Genomic DNA, 16,200 nt, shown 5'->3' on the forward strand with positions numbered 1-16,200 from the left:
AGTAGCACCTAGAGGTCCCAACTGAGATCAGCATTCCATTGTATGGAACGCTGTACAATACACAGAGACAATCCCTGACCTGAGGAGACTTACACTCTAAATAGAGAGACAAAAGGTGGGAGTAAGATGAGGAACCAAGGCACAGAGTAATGACTTGTCCAAGGTCACACAGGAAATCGGTGGTAGTTGAACAAAGGTCTCCAGTGGCTGAGTCCAGCTCCTTACCTACAAAAGCCATCTTTCCTTGGAGCTACCCACAGCTGGTGTAACTTAACCTGAAAGCAGACTAGCACCTAGCTTATGATCAGGCGAGCGGACAGGCCACCTTTGCACACACAGCTGTTGAGGTGTGCTGTGTGCTACTTGGCTGCAGGAAAGGATCTGACGGATTTGTCTTCAGATTTAATACAGCCACTGAAAAGGATTATGGAAGGAATTTCCAAAGAAGCCTAAGTGTATTAGACACTCACTGAATGTCCATGTGGTTTGGGTGCCTAAGTCTGTTAGACTTCTTTTAGAATACCGGTCTGCAGTGATTTTTTTTTTTTTTAAAGAAAAGCTGGAAGGATCTAGATTTGGAAAACCATTAATGTGCTGTGGTTAAAGAGACAAAGATTCCTCTTAATATATCACTGTATGCCTTTGTCCTTTACAAAAATATTAAAATATTCCTACAGAAAAATTTGGAAGAGGTCCTGATCCTGTGAGCTGCAAACCTTTGTGCCCATATGGAGTCTGTTCCATATTGGTCTTAGGTCATATAGACCATCTCCTTACCAGAGCAGGATTGTTCCCTGTAGTACCATTACACCTCGGATTCTGTCAAGTGTAGTTTTAAATCAATCTGCCTCACAGTTTTATCAAGAAATTACTTAGATGCATGGAAGTGAATGTGATGTAATACTAAAATGGGTTTGAAATAATATGCTGATGTGTGTACGTATAAATGTATAATGTGAAAATTTGGCATGAATGAATTATTAATGTAACATTCTTACTTTTGTTGGCACACTGATATCATTAAAATATTAATGAATGTATGGGGTAAGGGGGTAAGAATGTCCGAAAAGACTTGCCATCCTGCCAGCAAATGTTTTTGCTTATTTAACTAGGGCCTAATTTTACTACACTAAATCACATCGAAGTCAGTGGTACTCCTGCCACTCTTCCTTGTGCTGCGTATTGACTTCAAGGACGGCTGTTATGTGTGGACTGGAAGAATTCAATCCAATGAACTGGGAAAGCAGCTACAAAGGGGCATCCTGCAAACCTAAGGGATGACCTGTCACAGGCTGTCCCTTCAACTCTTTTTGCATCAGTTTCCCCATCCCTAAACAAGGGATAATAGTACTTTCTCATCTCACAGGGGTGTTGTAGTGATCAATTAATTGTGACTGTTTTGAATATGAAAAGTTCTATACAAGTGTTTAGTTTTGCTAAGTTTCTCAGTCAAAAGATGCATATAAAACAGAGCACCCCAGAATTAGCCAAGGAAATTGGTTGCTGATTTTCCCCCACTGGCTATCCTCCTAGATGGCTGAGTCTGAAATCCACTGAAATATTGTTTGTGACAACACAAATAGGCTTCACAGAATCACCAGTGCTCTGGAGGCACCTTCTGTGGGCTCATTAGGTCCATCTCTGCCAACAATTTAAAATGTTTTCAAGAAATAATTTGTGTAAATAAGTTGTTAAATGAAAAAGCACGAGGACTCGAGGTGCCCCAGTGGGTTTTCTGTCAGCTCAGAAGGGTGGGACAGGGCGAGTGGGGTTGTTTTCAGTTAGATACTGAAAGGAAAGGAGGGAACCCTGGGTCTCCACAGGGCTGTCGGCATGTGCCTCTGAAGAAAGCAGAGGTGGCTAGAGCTGAAGCTGAAAGGCACTTGCCTCAGTAGTTGGGGCCACTGATCTCTGGAAGAGGCTCTGCTGTGCTAGAGCAGTCCCCTGCTGCCACAGCCTTGGGGGCTGGGACATTGTGTGGGGCTGAACGTATCTGACAGGTCTCTTTGTCATACTTGAGGCCAGTGGCAGCTGTGCAGATCAGTGAGACCCTTGTGCTTCCACTGCCTTTCCATCCCCCTAGCTGCCTTTAACTGATTGTCTGTTTCCTTCGGCAATTGTGCCTTTTGCTTTCTGCCCTTTCAGGCAGCCATGGAAAAATATAAAGAACTTGGTAAAAGGGGGTAGGGAGTTGTCAAGCTAATGCCCTTTTCCCCCTTTAATACCTTTAGTGCCAGACCAGGAGCCCTTTAAATGCAGTACCATGAACAGGACTTGTCATTTGTTTAAGTGATTTCCCAATATTTGAATTAAAAGTATTAACATTCTTGGTGGATTATAGATTATATACATGACAACAAATTCCCTTTTCTCCCTTCCCTGTCAGAACTGTCTTTTACCCCAGAAATAACGGAGCCATTGAACATTTTTTTTTTAACTAACGTGCTAGTCATCGGTATTTAAAGATTGAAAATCTGTTTGCATTTTATGCTCTGCATCTTCTGTGTGAAACTAGAAATCTCTGGTCTGTGCCTCTCAATGAGGCTTTTGTTCAACTGTATTGGAGGGAATATTGCTAGCCTAAAAGAACAGGAGGATAATTACTAACTGGAATATAACAGTGTATACCTGTAATAGTTAAGGCACGACTGCTTAAATTTATTCTGAGAATTGCAGCAGCAGCACCAGAGAAGTTACCTGAATTATTCAGTTTGCTATGAGAAAACATCTCCCTTGTTTTTTCTTCAGAAATCAAAGCCCAATCTTATTTAAAGTACACTTTTATGGGGGAGGTTTTAAGTGAATTGTGCTGTTTCAGGACTTCTGCTGTAATTGCCAACAAAAGCAGATTCTTAAAGAAAATACTTAGGGTTTCTAGAAGAAGGGAAAAATTGATTTTTCACATGAACTGCTTGTTGTAGGGAGACGTTTAATGAAATTCAGCTTTCTTTCATAAATAATGCAGCATTTGCATTTGATTATGTGAAGCCTAGAGGAATTTCTACCTAATCAGATACATAGCAAAAGGGATATTGCTTGCAGACTGTTACCATTACCAATGATGTACGTGGGGGTGGAGGGGTCCATCCAGATGGAAGGCTCTGTTTCATAAAAGAAGCTATAGGACAATGTGTAAATCTGAACAATTGACTCTCTGTGTCTCACTGTCACAGCTATTCATCTGTATTCTATGCATTATTATCATCAATACCGTGGCGCTTAGAGGCCCCAGATGAGATTGAGGCCCCATTGCTCTATCTAGCACCATACAAACAAGGGTGCTGGAACAATTTTTATAGTGGGGGTGCTGAGAGCCCTTGAGCAAAACTGTAAACCCTGTATGTGATGGAAACCATTTCAAGACAGGAGGTGCAGCAGCACCCCTAGTTCCAACACCTATGCGTACAGGGGATGAGACAGTCCATTCCATGAAGAGCTTACATTCTAAACAAGGCAGACAGACAGACAGAATGCCACTGGCCTACATTTTGAAAATCTTTTTTTTTTTTTTTTTAAGATGCAAAATTTGCAGGTGCCTCAGTTTAATTTAAAAAACAAATAAACAAAAAACATAAACAAAACAAAAAAACCCAGCCAGAATCCTTTTGTACATGCTAATGATCTGCAAACTTTGTGGGAATGATTTTTAGATTCCTTTAATCAATTAAGCCATGATGTGTAACCTGAGTGCAAGCTTATTGTGTTCTGTCAATCTAGCTTAGGGCTATGTTCTATTGTCTGTTTTACCCCTCTGAAGTTTATATTGACAGCAATGGGGTTCACGCACAGAAGGCAGATGGACTGGGGCCACTATCCCCGTAGGGCCTGATCATGTCCTTCCCCTCCTTGAACCTTATTGTACTGAGTAGCATTTTACTCTTTGACTTCAATGGCACTACTTGCAGAGTGAGGAACTCAACATAAATAGAGTGGCAGGATCAGAGGCTTTCTGATGAACACCATGTCATCTCACGACATGTCTGTTTTTCTCTGCTACCTCCTCTCCCAATACTTGTTTGGATGTGTGTGACCGCTATTGTTCTCGATTTCTGGTAAAACTGCAAAATGTCTTCAACAAAAGTGCTTTAAATTTAGGACCAAATCCTCAGCTGGTATAAATTGGTAAAGCTCCATTGACTTTAATGGGGCTAAATCAATTTACACTGGCTCAGGAGCTGGCCCTTAGGGTATATTTTTTGTAAAGGGCAATATGGCCATAAGTAAATCTAAAGCACATGTAGTACAGCATAGAATAGCTGGAAGATGTCTGCATGCTGTAATTTACTTCATTTGATGACAGAGGCTTTAATGCAGAGTTCAAGCCCTTTATTTATGGAGCTGCTGGTAGGAGTTACACAGTTTAAGCATGAAACCAGCTCTGTATTTTCAACTTGAGTTTTCATTCCCCTCTAAATTTGCCTAAAAAATTCCCTTGGGGCTAAAATTCCATGTGAACACTCCTAGGCCAGAGGAGAATTTATTTCTCAAAGTTTAAGGAGAAAAATGCTAGTTAAAGGGCAGTAAAATGTTAATATATTTCTGACTTTTTCAATAATTATCTTAAGTACTTTTCCTCACTCATAACTCAAATACAGCTTGGTGTCAGATGTTAAAACTGCCTCATTCTTTGTGAGTACTGACATAGAGTAATGCATAGTTTTGATTTAAAGCAGAAATAGGAAAAAAAAATTGACCCAGAAAGTCCCTGATCCTTTTTCTAATTAAATCAATGGCCAAATTTCCATGGACGTCTATGGAAACAAAACTGAACTCCAAGTTGTCTGTCTGTCTGGTGGCTAGACTGAGCCTTATCCCAGAGCCCTGAGTATGGCGTGGCAACATAGCTGTGCCATCCCTGAAGCAGCCCAAGAAAACTGCTGTGACTTCATTCGTCCCCTGCTGCCCCATTGTTCCTGGTGCGAGGAATTCCCTACAGCATCTACCCACCTTGTGTCCATTTATTTCTGCTGGCCAGTGCATTGGGGATGGAATCAAGACTTTGCTCTATCCCCACCCACTCCCTGCCCACCTACTCCTGAGATGGAAGTAGCATATCTGTTGGCGCCTGCCCTTCTTCCCACACCGAGGGCCGCTCTGGGCTGGTTGTGCAGGGAGATGGTGGGCTTCTGTGCCTCAGTGAAGCTATGTTCAGGCCAGCCACAAGTTGGTCCTTCATGTGTAAACTCTTTGTTTATATGTTAAAAGAGCCATTAGGGGGAAATGCCACCTGAATGACAGGTAAAATATTTGTATTGTTGGTGAATGGTGATACCAGTGGAATATTTAGCTGTGCAAGACACGGCTCATACATCCACAAACTGGCAAGTAAACTTCTGCAACTGAGGAGTTGCAGCAAGCCAAATCCTTTCATGGATGAACATGAGCTGCTGAGCAGTGCATGAGGAATGTTGACAGAATACTTGGCCATCAGTTATAGTACAGTGGCAGTTACGTGTATTTACCCTTCACCGGCATGATAGACTAAGTTTTTAAAATGTACATGGTTGCATCCAGGAAGTACTTAGAGATCAGTTACACAGTTGTTAGTACCTGTACATTAGGGATTGTGGTCGACGAATAACATTATTTTGAGCCACAGATCATGCTTATTCATAGAAAGTTACCTGTGTTTTCCACCAGAACCGTGTCCGTAGATGTCTGAGTACCCTCATATCTTTCCAGGTCTTCCCACAAAGAGGCCCCTTGCCAGAACTGTTTATATGTCACAGACCCAGAAAGAGATTGGCATAAAACTAGAATGTAAAATCAGTAACAAAATACAAAATTATTACTGGTTCTTTAGAACAGAAAATCCCAAGGCTGTCATCATGGGAAAACATGGGGTGAAAAATAGGGAAATTCCCCGATAAAGTTGTAAATTTTGTTAGGGTTCTAGTTATCTTAGGCACTCATGTGGTCCCCATTACTATAGTATCTGAGCACCTCAATCTTTAATGTATTCATCTTCACAGCACTCTTGTGAAGAAGGAGGATAGTATTGCCCCTGTTTTACAGATGGGGAACTCAGTCACAAAGAGACTAAGCACCTTGCCCAAGGTCATGTTGGAATTCTGTGGTGGAACTGAGCTTTGGACCTGGGTCCGAGGCCAGCATCCTCACCATTGGACCAGCTTTCCTCCTTAGGGTTCATAATAAGATTACCCTATATCCGGGTTTTCCCAGATATGACTTCTTTTTTGGTCTTCTGGTCTCTGTTCAGGAGGATTCTTTAAATATGAACAAATATCTGTGATTTTGAGCTGGGTGGCCACCCAGCTCTGAATGAAGTAACACCGCCACCAGCAACGCAGAAGTAAAGGGTGGCCTGGGGTATTGCTATATGTGCTCTCCTTCCGCTCTCTCCGGCGGTATCCTCTCTTTAGGAACTTGAAATATGGTAACCCTAGTTCTTCGAGTGCTTGCTCATGTCAGTTCCAAGTAGGTATGTGCATGCCATGTGCACAATCGCTGGAAGGTTTTTTCCCTAGCTGTACCCATCAGGTTGGTGCAGGTGCCCCCTGGAGTCACACCTCCATGTATATAGGGCCCTGCCAACCCACTGCCTCTTCAGTTCTTTCTTACCACCCATGACGGTCATTGGAGTTGTGTCTCTTCTCTTGCTTCCATAAGCGTTCCCCTAGTGGTCTCTCTTGTTGAAGTGGTCAATAGTTAGATTAGAGTTAATTTGTTAGTATTTTAGTTGTTTCTATTTGCCCTCCCTCCCCCTGCCCCCATTACCTTTCCCCCTACTTGGGAATTGGGGCGTGCCTCGGTCCCAAGCATTCAAACCATGCGGGACCTGCCATAAACCTGTGCCAAGGGGTGATCCCCACAAATCCTGCTTGAAGTGCCTGGGGGAATCCCACCAGACAGAACACTGTAGGATTTGCAGGGGATTCCATCCTAGGACCAAGAAAGAGAGGAACGTTAGGCTGAAACATTTCATGGAGGCAGCACTTTGTCCCCAACCGCCAGGCCAGTCAGACCCAGCACTAGCACCTCAGTGCCTCGGGGAGTCTGTGGCACCAAGGAAGGACTCAGCACCAAGAGACCCTTGGCACCGCTGTTCCCCAGCACTGAAGTCAACCCGGCACCACTCCCACTTACTGGTGCTGCCCAAGAGGTATAAGAGAACTGACAGAGGGCATTCACCCACGGTGAGAACAGCGGGAGAGAGTGCTAATGGGGCACATCTGGGGCACCCGGCACCTACCTCACCAGAGGCGGCACCGTCGACTCGGGTCCGCAGAGGGGTCCATCGAGTCTGGAGTCCCCCAGAAGAGAGAATCAGGTAGAAGAGTTGGATCTCCCTTCCACCCCGACACGTTTGAGGTAACTAGAGACCTGATAGCCATGATGGCACAGCGGTCCCCCTGCCAGACCAGAGTGAGCACCCGACCCAAGATCTCTGGCACCACATCAAAGCGCGGTGCCATCTAGAGGCAAACCAGCCATGATGCAGCACCATTCGCCTTCTCAATGGCACTGCACTCCGGCAATATCTCCACGCTCGGAGTCACAGTCATCGGACTCAGAAGTGGAGTCATATTTCTCTAAACGTGGCCGGCACCAGTTGGAGCGGCGCCGCTACAGGCAGGAGAAGGGTCAACCCTCTCTCATGGGACGTTGGCCAATCTAGTGGCAGGTGTCCATGCAATGGCCCTTTTGGACCCCATGGGCATACCACCAGTCCCAGGGGTCCTACTCTAGAAGTTCCCAGTCCTTCACCTCAAAAGGACGCGTTCCCCTTCCACATATCACTGTGCAGCACTAAGGTGGGCGCTGAGGTTGGCGCCGAGGCATGCACAGAGGGCGGTGCAGGGATCGGCACCAGGGCCAACCGTGGCACCGAACATGGGAACCCCACGCAAGGAGAGACCCATGACCTAGAAGGTCAGGAGGGCTGGGTATCACTAGAAACATCGTCGTCGTCCTCCCCCAACGAGGTAGTGGAAGGAACTTCTATTGTTCCACCCTCCATGGAAAACAGGGCTCATCAGGAGCAGTTACAGAGAGTGGCCCAGAACCTAGGGCTCTGGGCAGAAGAGGTGATGGAGGCAGTAGAGCCCATGGTGGACACTTTAACACCAGAAAGCCCCTCAAAAGTGGCATTGTCTTTCATAAAGACCATCCAGGCTACTACCAAAACTCTGGCAGATGCCTGCCTTTATCTCCCCTACAGCTAAGGGGATAAAAATAAAATGCTTCGCACCCTCAAAGGAGCATGAGTACCTCTTCACTCACCCACATCCAGCATCGCTGGTGGTAGTAGCTGCGAATGAGAAGGATGTTGGGCCTTGCTGCCCCCACCTCTCTAAGTCCAAGCACTCAAAGAAACTGGACCTCTTCAGCAGAAAGGTCTACTCCAACGGGGAGTTCCAGCTTCGTATTGAAAACCAGCAAGCGACCTTGCACCAGTATAATTTCATCTCCTGGGACACCATGTCGAAGTTCAAGGAATTGCTCCCAGCTGACTCCAGATCAGTGCTCGCAGCAGTTGTTAGAGAAGGGCAAGGCAGTGGCAAGGATCTTACAGTCCTCCCTGGATGTGGTGGACTCGGCTGCTCGAACCATGTCATCTGCAGTTGCCATGAGGAGGAGTTCATGGCTTCAGTTGTTGAGCCTCCCTCCAGAGGTTGAGCAAACAATACAGGACTTGCCCTTTGAAGGCTTGTGGTTATTTTTGGAGCAGACGGATTCTGAACTCCACAGCCTGAAAGATTCAAGAACAACATTGAAGTTCTTGGGCCTTCATATGCCAGCCCTTCAGAGAAAACACTTTAAGGCCCAACCTCCCCCAGGTTTTACCCTACGCACCCTGACCAGGTCTACTCTAGAAAACAGGACAGGAATAACAGCTTAGGACACCTCAGCCCCTATCCAACCAAGGCAGGGTTGGGCGAGGCAGTCTTCCGGCTCCAAGCAAGCATTTTGAGGGCGCGCCCAAGTGCAATACACCAGGCCAGATCCTTCTCCCTGCTTCTTGAACCGTGTATTCCATTTCTGTCGGGCGTGGACCCAGATAACCTCAGACTGATGGGTGCTACACATGATAGAATTGGGGTATTCTCTCCAGTTCTGTTCCTCCCATTCCCCGTCTCCGTCCCTCTTCAGTGATTCCTCTCACAAGCAGCTTCTTATACAGGAGGTGCAAGTGCTTCTAAGGGCAGGAGCAACAGAGGAATTTCCTCAGGATTAAGGGGAAACAGGAAATATCAGGAGTAGAACCCAACGCCAAAGGCGGTCTCAGTCCCATTCTCAACCTGTGAGACTTCATCAAATTCATGAAGAAACTGAAATTTCCCATGGTATCTTTGGCTGCCATCATTCCCTCCCTGGATCCGGGGGATTGGTACGCCGCCCTTGACTCAAAGGTCGTGTACTTTCATACATCAGTAATCCCTTCCCACAGAAGGTTTCTCAGGTTCGTGGTAAACCACACCCATTATCAATTTACAGTCCTTCCCTTCAGCCTATCAGCGGTCCCTCACGTGTTTACCAAGTGCATGGCAGTCGTCACTGCCTTCCTGAGGAGACAGGTGCAGGTGTTCCCATATCTAGATGACTAGCTTGTCAAGGGCCGCACCAGGGAGCAGGTACAGGCACATGTGACCCTGATACATTTGGCATTTGGCAGATTGGTTCTACTGCTGAACGTCCCTAAGTCAACCCTATCCCCTCCCCAGAGGATAGAGTTTATAGGAGCTGTCTTAGACTCAGCTCAGGCCTGAGTCTCGCTTCCAGGCCATTTGCTCCATCATAGAGGACTTCCTACCATGACGACGCACAGCTGCTTGAAGCTGCTCGGTCACCTGGCCACATGCACATACGTGGTTCAGACTGCAAGGCTGCAACTCAGACCTCTCCAGGCTTGGCTGGCATCGGCATACCGACCAACCAGAGACAATCTGAACAAGAGAGGTTTTGTTCCCCCTTCGGTTATCGATTCCCTCCTGTGGTGGCTCAATCCTCAATCAGTATGCGCAGGAGTGCCCTTCTCTAGCCCTCTATGTCTCTAGTCACAGACACCTCAGCGTTGGGATGGGGAGTGCATTTAGGGAGCCTTGGGACTCAAGGCCTATGGTCCTGAGCAGAGCTCTCGCTTCACATCAGTGTCAGGGAGCAGTTGGCTTACCCTGCCAAACCTTCCAATCCCATCGGGAAGGCAGATGCGTTTCAGTCATGACAGACAACACAACAGCGATATTTTATATAAAACAGATGGTGGGGCACACTCTTGTCCCCTATGCCACCAAGCCCTCAAGTTGTGGGATTTTGGCGTAGCTCGCTCCATACACCTAGAGGCATCCCACAACAAGCTGGCGGACCATCTCAACAGGTCCCTCTGCAACCATGAGTGGTCTGTTCACCCGGACATCACGGACAGCATCTTCCAGCAGAGGGGAGTTCCCTAGATAGATCTGTTCATGACAAGACTCAACAGGGAGTATCAGCAGTTTTGCTTGTTTCTGAACCACAGCCCAGGCATGATTGTGGATGCGTTCCTCCTTCCCTGGGAAGACCACCTGCTCTGTGCATTACCGCCTTTCCTGCTCGTTCACAAGGTCCTGCTCACAGTCAGGAGGGAGAGAACATCTGTCATAGCCCCACCCTGGCCCATACAGCACTAGTACACAATGCTACTGGAATTGCTGGTGGCTGCTCCGACTGTCCTGCCATTGGTGCCAGACCTAATCACCCAGGACCATGGCCGCCTCCAGCATCACAACCTCGAGTCTCTCCACCTCACAGCGTGGAAGCTGCATGGCTAAACTCCACAGAGTTGGCATGCTCGGAGCCTATTAGAGAGGTCCTCCTTGGCAGCAGGAAACCATCCACCAGAGCTACATACCTGACTAAGTGGAAAAGATTTTCGATTTGGGCAATGCAGAAGGACACCTCTCCGATGCAAGCAGCAATACTCTCCATCATGGACTATTTGGTGCACTTGAAGCAGCTAGGTTTGGCAGTGCCGTTCCTAAAAGTTCACCTAGCAGTGATCTCTGGATTCCATTCGGGGTGGATGGTCGATCAGTCTTTGCTAATCTGATGGTGACCCATTTTCTCAAGGGCCTGGACAGGCTATACCCCCAAGCTCGCCATCCAATACCGGCATGGGACCTTAACCCAGTGCTCTCTAGGTTAATGGTGCCCCACTTTGATCCCTTAGCAACATGCTCACTCCTCTATCTCTCATGGAAGGTGGCGTTCCTGGTTGCAATAACCTCAGCCAGGAGGGTGTCTGAGATCAAGGCCCTGACATCTGGGCCTCCATACACCATTTTTCATAAGGACAAGGTCCTGTTGAGGCCTCATCCAGCCTTTCTCCCTAAGGTGGTATCTCAGTTCCATACAAGTCAGGACATTTTCCTCTGTGTTCTACCCCACATGCCAATAGCAGGGAACGAAGTCTCCACTCCCTAGATGTCAGGTGGGCACTGGCTTTCTACATCGCAAGGACAAAACCGTTTCGTAAATCAAACCAACTCTTTATCGCAATAGTGGACAAGGTGAAGGGTCTCCGGGTGTCATCCCAAAGAATTTCATCGTTGCTCACATACTGCATTGGGACTTGCTATGATCTGGCAAAGGAACCAGTCCCGGCATTCAATGAGAGTTCAGGCCTTCTCAGCAGCAATCCTGGCACACGTCTCTACACAGGAGATTTGCAGGACCACAACATGGTTGTCGATCCATGTGTTCACCTCGCATTATGCCATCGCTCTACGGGCTAGGGACGATGCAGCATTTGGAAGGGAGTGCTTCTATCAGCAATCTAGTGTGCTCCGACCCCTCCTCCTACAGTCAGCTTGGGAGTCAGCTAATAGGAATTGACATGAGCAAGCACTCGAAGAGAAAAAGGTTACCTACCTTTTCGTAACTGTTGCTCTTCGAGATGTGTTGCTCATGTCCATTCCAAGACCCACCTGCCTTTCCCTATGTTGGAGCCAGCCAGCAAGAAGGAACGGAAGTGTTGGTGGGGCCCTAAACAGGGCGCCATGGACGCGTGACTCCAGAGGCTCCTGCACTGACCCGACAGGTACTACTAGGGGAAAAACCTTCTGACTGTGCAAGCGGTGTACACACACCTACTTGGAATGGACATGAGCAACACATCTCGAAGAACAATAGTTATGAAAGGTAAGTAACTGTTTTTTAAAATAAATTATTCCCCACTAGCAAAATCAACTGTGCGATGTTTAAACTAAACTTCAGTTTAGCTGGACTAAAGCTCCAAAATCAGATTCTTGAGTTGAGGCAAGAGGATGAGAGGACGTAGGCAGAGAAAGCAGTCAGAGGTAGGAGGCTAAAGAGAAGAAAAGACAACTATCTTGAAACACTTGGGAGCACTCAGCACTGTGCCTAGCACAGTAGGGTCCTGACATTGATTGGGGCCGCTGGGTGTTACTGTAATGTGTTTTTCATCATCATAAATTTACACCATCATCATCCCTCTCCAGGAACCTGCATTTCAGATCCCACTTTTGACCACTTTCATTTCTCACTTTTTCGGAAAACAAACAAACCAAAATACCGACTTAAGAACTCAGTTTTGATTGAAAGTTGAGATTGTTGTTGGACCACAAACTGCTGCTGAATTCAGTGGAATTACACACCAGATGAATTTGGCCTGTTACGCAATAATATTGCAACACAAAAGGGCTGAGTTGAGGTTCTATTTTGAACAGTTAATTTTTTATCATTCAGTTTATATATTAACTAGAAGTTAAGGAGAATTCATAGGCAACCATAAAAGTGCATTTCCAAAGTTGGATCATTTTTTTTTGTCTGGATAATGTTCCTTCTACAGCTGATTTTGTAAACAGGAAATAATTTATCCATCTAATGAAATTTTTTGTTTTGAAATTGAGATTGTCCCTGAGTTTTATTTCAACTTTTATTGATGAAAATGGAAAAATGTTAGAAAGTTATTTGGTTTTTGATGAAAAAAATTGAAAAAAAAATCAGAAATGAAAGTTTGATTCCTATGGTAATTTCCATTTTGATTACAAAAAACATTTTTTGTCAATTAAAAAAAATTCAAATGAAAAATTTTGACCAGCTGTAACCACTCTATCTTTTGCTAGGAGGGCAAGCTATGTAATAAACCTTCTCCTTCACCCCAACAGCCAGGAGATCTGTAAAAACAGGTCTGATTTGCATTTTTCCTTGGAGACTGAGCACATTCCCTCACCCTCCCCTTCTTTAGAGCTACTATGTATGGTGTTTTTGCCCCAAGACTCCCAATTCTTTCTCAGCTCTCATCAGGAACCGCTGTGGGGGAAGAGAATACATCAGCATTGTTCAGAGGTTTATTTTCACTTACTGAAAAGAAAATAACTGCAATAGCCTAGTCTGGTGTTGGGAGGAGAGAGTATTAAAGCTGATAGCTTTGTTTGTCAGTATCTGAATGATTATGATTTGAAATGTCCACTTTCCCAGATTGTATCCTCGTCATGCAAGTGCCCTGAACAACCTCGGCACTTTGACCAAAGACTTGGTGGTGGCAAAGGAATACTACCGAAAAGCTCTTCAATTAAACCCTCAGCATAATCGAGCTCTCTTCAATCTTGGAAATCTGCTCAAGTAAGTTGAACATTGAGGTCAAACGGCTTCAATAACATTAAAATACTCCCCTCTTCTTCCCCCTGCTGCCCTGTTACATCAGCAGACTGACTACCCAGTGGTAATAAAAAGTGACATTAAATTCTCACTGGCAGGCAGGGCCTCTTAGTGTTGGGGGGGGGAGTTGGTTTTTGGTTCTGATGTGCTATTTGTTTTTTTGCTAGCTGTGAATGTACTTTTCGGAAATACATGTTATTTTGGCTCAGAGAGCCTTGCAAAGAAACTAACCAAAGAAAGTTAGTGATATTAGGCCAGATCCTCATCTCTGTTAAGATGCCTTTACACCAACCTGCTGGCATAGAGGTGCTTGAAAGCTAGTGTCTCCGTGCATGGGCAGGCTTCCTCTGGTGACGCAGAGCAACAATAGTGATCCATATGTCATTCAAGCCCCCCACCACCATCCTTGTGGTCAGCAAGTTGCAGGGGACATGACTGTTGAGAAGAGAGCATGGCTGGGACATCCTTGGCTGCTAGGGCAGCTCAGTAGAGCTATAGGCAGCTTGTAAAACTTAATATAGCCTTTAGGCTGCTCTAAATTGCACCAGGAACTGGGGGTCCAGAATCAAGGGAGCAAAGTTGTATTAAGGACATTTTTTCCTCCCACCTGCTGAGTTGCACCAAATGCTCGACAGCCACAGCTCAAAGTCTGGTGTGTTGTTTTTTACATTAGATAATAAGCTAGGAACAAAGAAGCCAACACTACAAACTTTTGCTAATGTCAGTTAATGCTAATGTCCGTTATGGGTGTGATTTTTTTTTTTTTTTTTTTTTTTGGTATTAACAACATTTCTATACCAGCAAAAGCTCTAATGTAGCTGTTGTTTGTACCAGAAGAAAAGTGCTTTTGCCAGTATAGCTTATATCACTTGGGGAAACAGTATAAACTATATGGCAAAAGCATTATTTTTTCTCCCATTTAAGTTGTGTGTCTACAGTATGAAGATTTGCCAGTGTAACTGTACCAGCAAACCTTTTCTAGTGTTGACTTGGCCTTAATATTGGATTGGTTACAAAACAACATTGTCTTGATAAACATATTTTAGCTGTACTGTTCTAAATGTTGCTTTGAATGTGACTCAATAACAAAAGGTTACTTCAGTTCTGCTTTGTACAGGGTGCACATTAATGGTAATGGAGAATGCACCATGATAACCTTACCAGTCAATGCTGTTGTTCTGGACTGATGTATGGAGAACAAGTCATTCCTGAGAACTAAAAGAGTAGGTCAATATTTTATAAAATCATGGAAAACAGACTTTGTGCAAAAGGCAAAAAGAGTTCTTGCATTATTCGTTACAGTTGGCTGAAGTGCTCCTGAGTGTCTACGATCCCCAAGTGGCGAGGACCATTACTAGCTGTCCCAACATAGAGAAGCCCTAATCAGTATCTAAGATCAAGGGGGTGCATAAAGCCACATTTGCCCCCCTACTTTCAGGTGCCCTAAGCCAGCCCATTATCTCCCATGTCCTGACCAAGTTCTAACATAGGTAATTGTTTTTACTGTGGTTTCAGTTATGGAAGTTGTTTCTCACGTCCCCTCTTAAAAAACATTGCATGGTGAGGCTCTTAAACAGGTGCTGTGTTCCATCCCAAAGGTAGCTGCTTTTCAGCAGTGACTGTGTGAGTTCTGTAAAGTGCTTTTGAATCCTTCAGGTTAAGAAGTGCTATGAAAAGACAATTATTACTAAGACCACAGTGCTATAGAGATACTACAGCCTGTAATTAACTTGAACGTAAAGATACAGAGCCTGATTCTCTGCTGCCTTGCATTAAGTGTAGACATTTAAATCTGTGCAAAGCAGGGATAAAACTCTGCCACTGGTGTAGTGGAGAACTCAGATTTGATAATATTTTCTGCCCACTTTGCACAATTATCAATGATTACACCAGGGAAAATCAGTGGAGAACCAGCCCTGCAATACTTAAAACATGTCCGTTAATAGTATGATTTACACTAGGACATTTGAAAAATGGTTCTGTGGGAAGTCAGAGTCAAATTCTGCAGAGTTCCTTACGCTGAAATCTACTTCTTTTGGAGGAAGCTTGCTGTGCACTTCATTAGATTTCACTAATGCTGGAGTTTTGAAAAGAGGGAACTTCAGTATTTTGGAGGGATGAATTTGCTGTTAACATGTGGGAATCTGTCTCCCCTTCCCCTTTGGAAATAACCTATCTATCCAAACAGCTGTTCCTAGAGTTCCTAGAGTAAATTTGTTTTGGAACCTGCAACATGGAATCTTTTGGTTTTTTCATGGTAGTCCCATTTAAAAAAACTTTCCATTTTCCGTTTTGGCCACAGTAATGACGGCAATGGGCCCGAAGATGAATTTTCACAGGAAGCACTGCATGATAACAATACGTTAATGAGGCCCTGCCTTTGTTTACGTACTCTAAAAGAAATTTGAATGTTATAATTTTCTTGCCTTATATAAATGTCAGACAGAAGCTAGTTAAATTGTGCAAACAGCTTTCTCAGTTTAAAAAAAAAAAGCAACCACTTATAGACTCACCTACAATGAAAAATCATGTTCTTACCGTTTCATCGCCCATGATTATTGTGGCTGAAAATGCCTC

General features: G+C 45.0%; 1 protein-coding gene across 4 annotated transcripts in view; it reads left to right on the forward strand.

Annotated features, from left to right (window-relative positions):
* Nucleotides 1-16,200, forward strand: part of TMTC1 (transmembrane O-mannosyltransferase targeting cadherins 1) — a 191,137-nt gene that overhangs the window by 144,932 nt on the left and 30,005 nt on the right. For all 4 annotated transcript variants that reach the window (XM_067536271.1, XM_067536272.1, XM_067536274.1 and 1 more), the window contains one exon: nt 13,444-13,587. In XM_067536271.1, coding sequence (XP_067392372.1) covers nt 13,444-13,587 — 144 coding nt within the window. The remainder of the gene's footprint in view (nt 1-13,443; nt 13,588-16,200) is intronic.

The sequence above is a fragment of the Emydura macquarii genome, unplaced genomic scaffold, assembly GCF_026122565.2.
Source record: "Emydura macquarii macquarii isolate MOO-44397 ecotype Brisbane River unplaced genomic scaffold, CSIRO-AGI_Emac_v2 contig_3530, whole genome shotgun sequence".
Lineage (NCBI taxonomy): Eukaryota > Metazoa > Chordata > Testudines > Chelidae > Emydura > Emydura macquarii.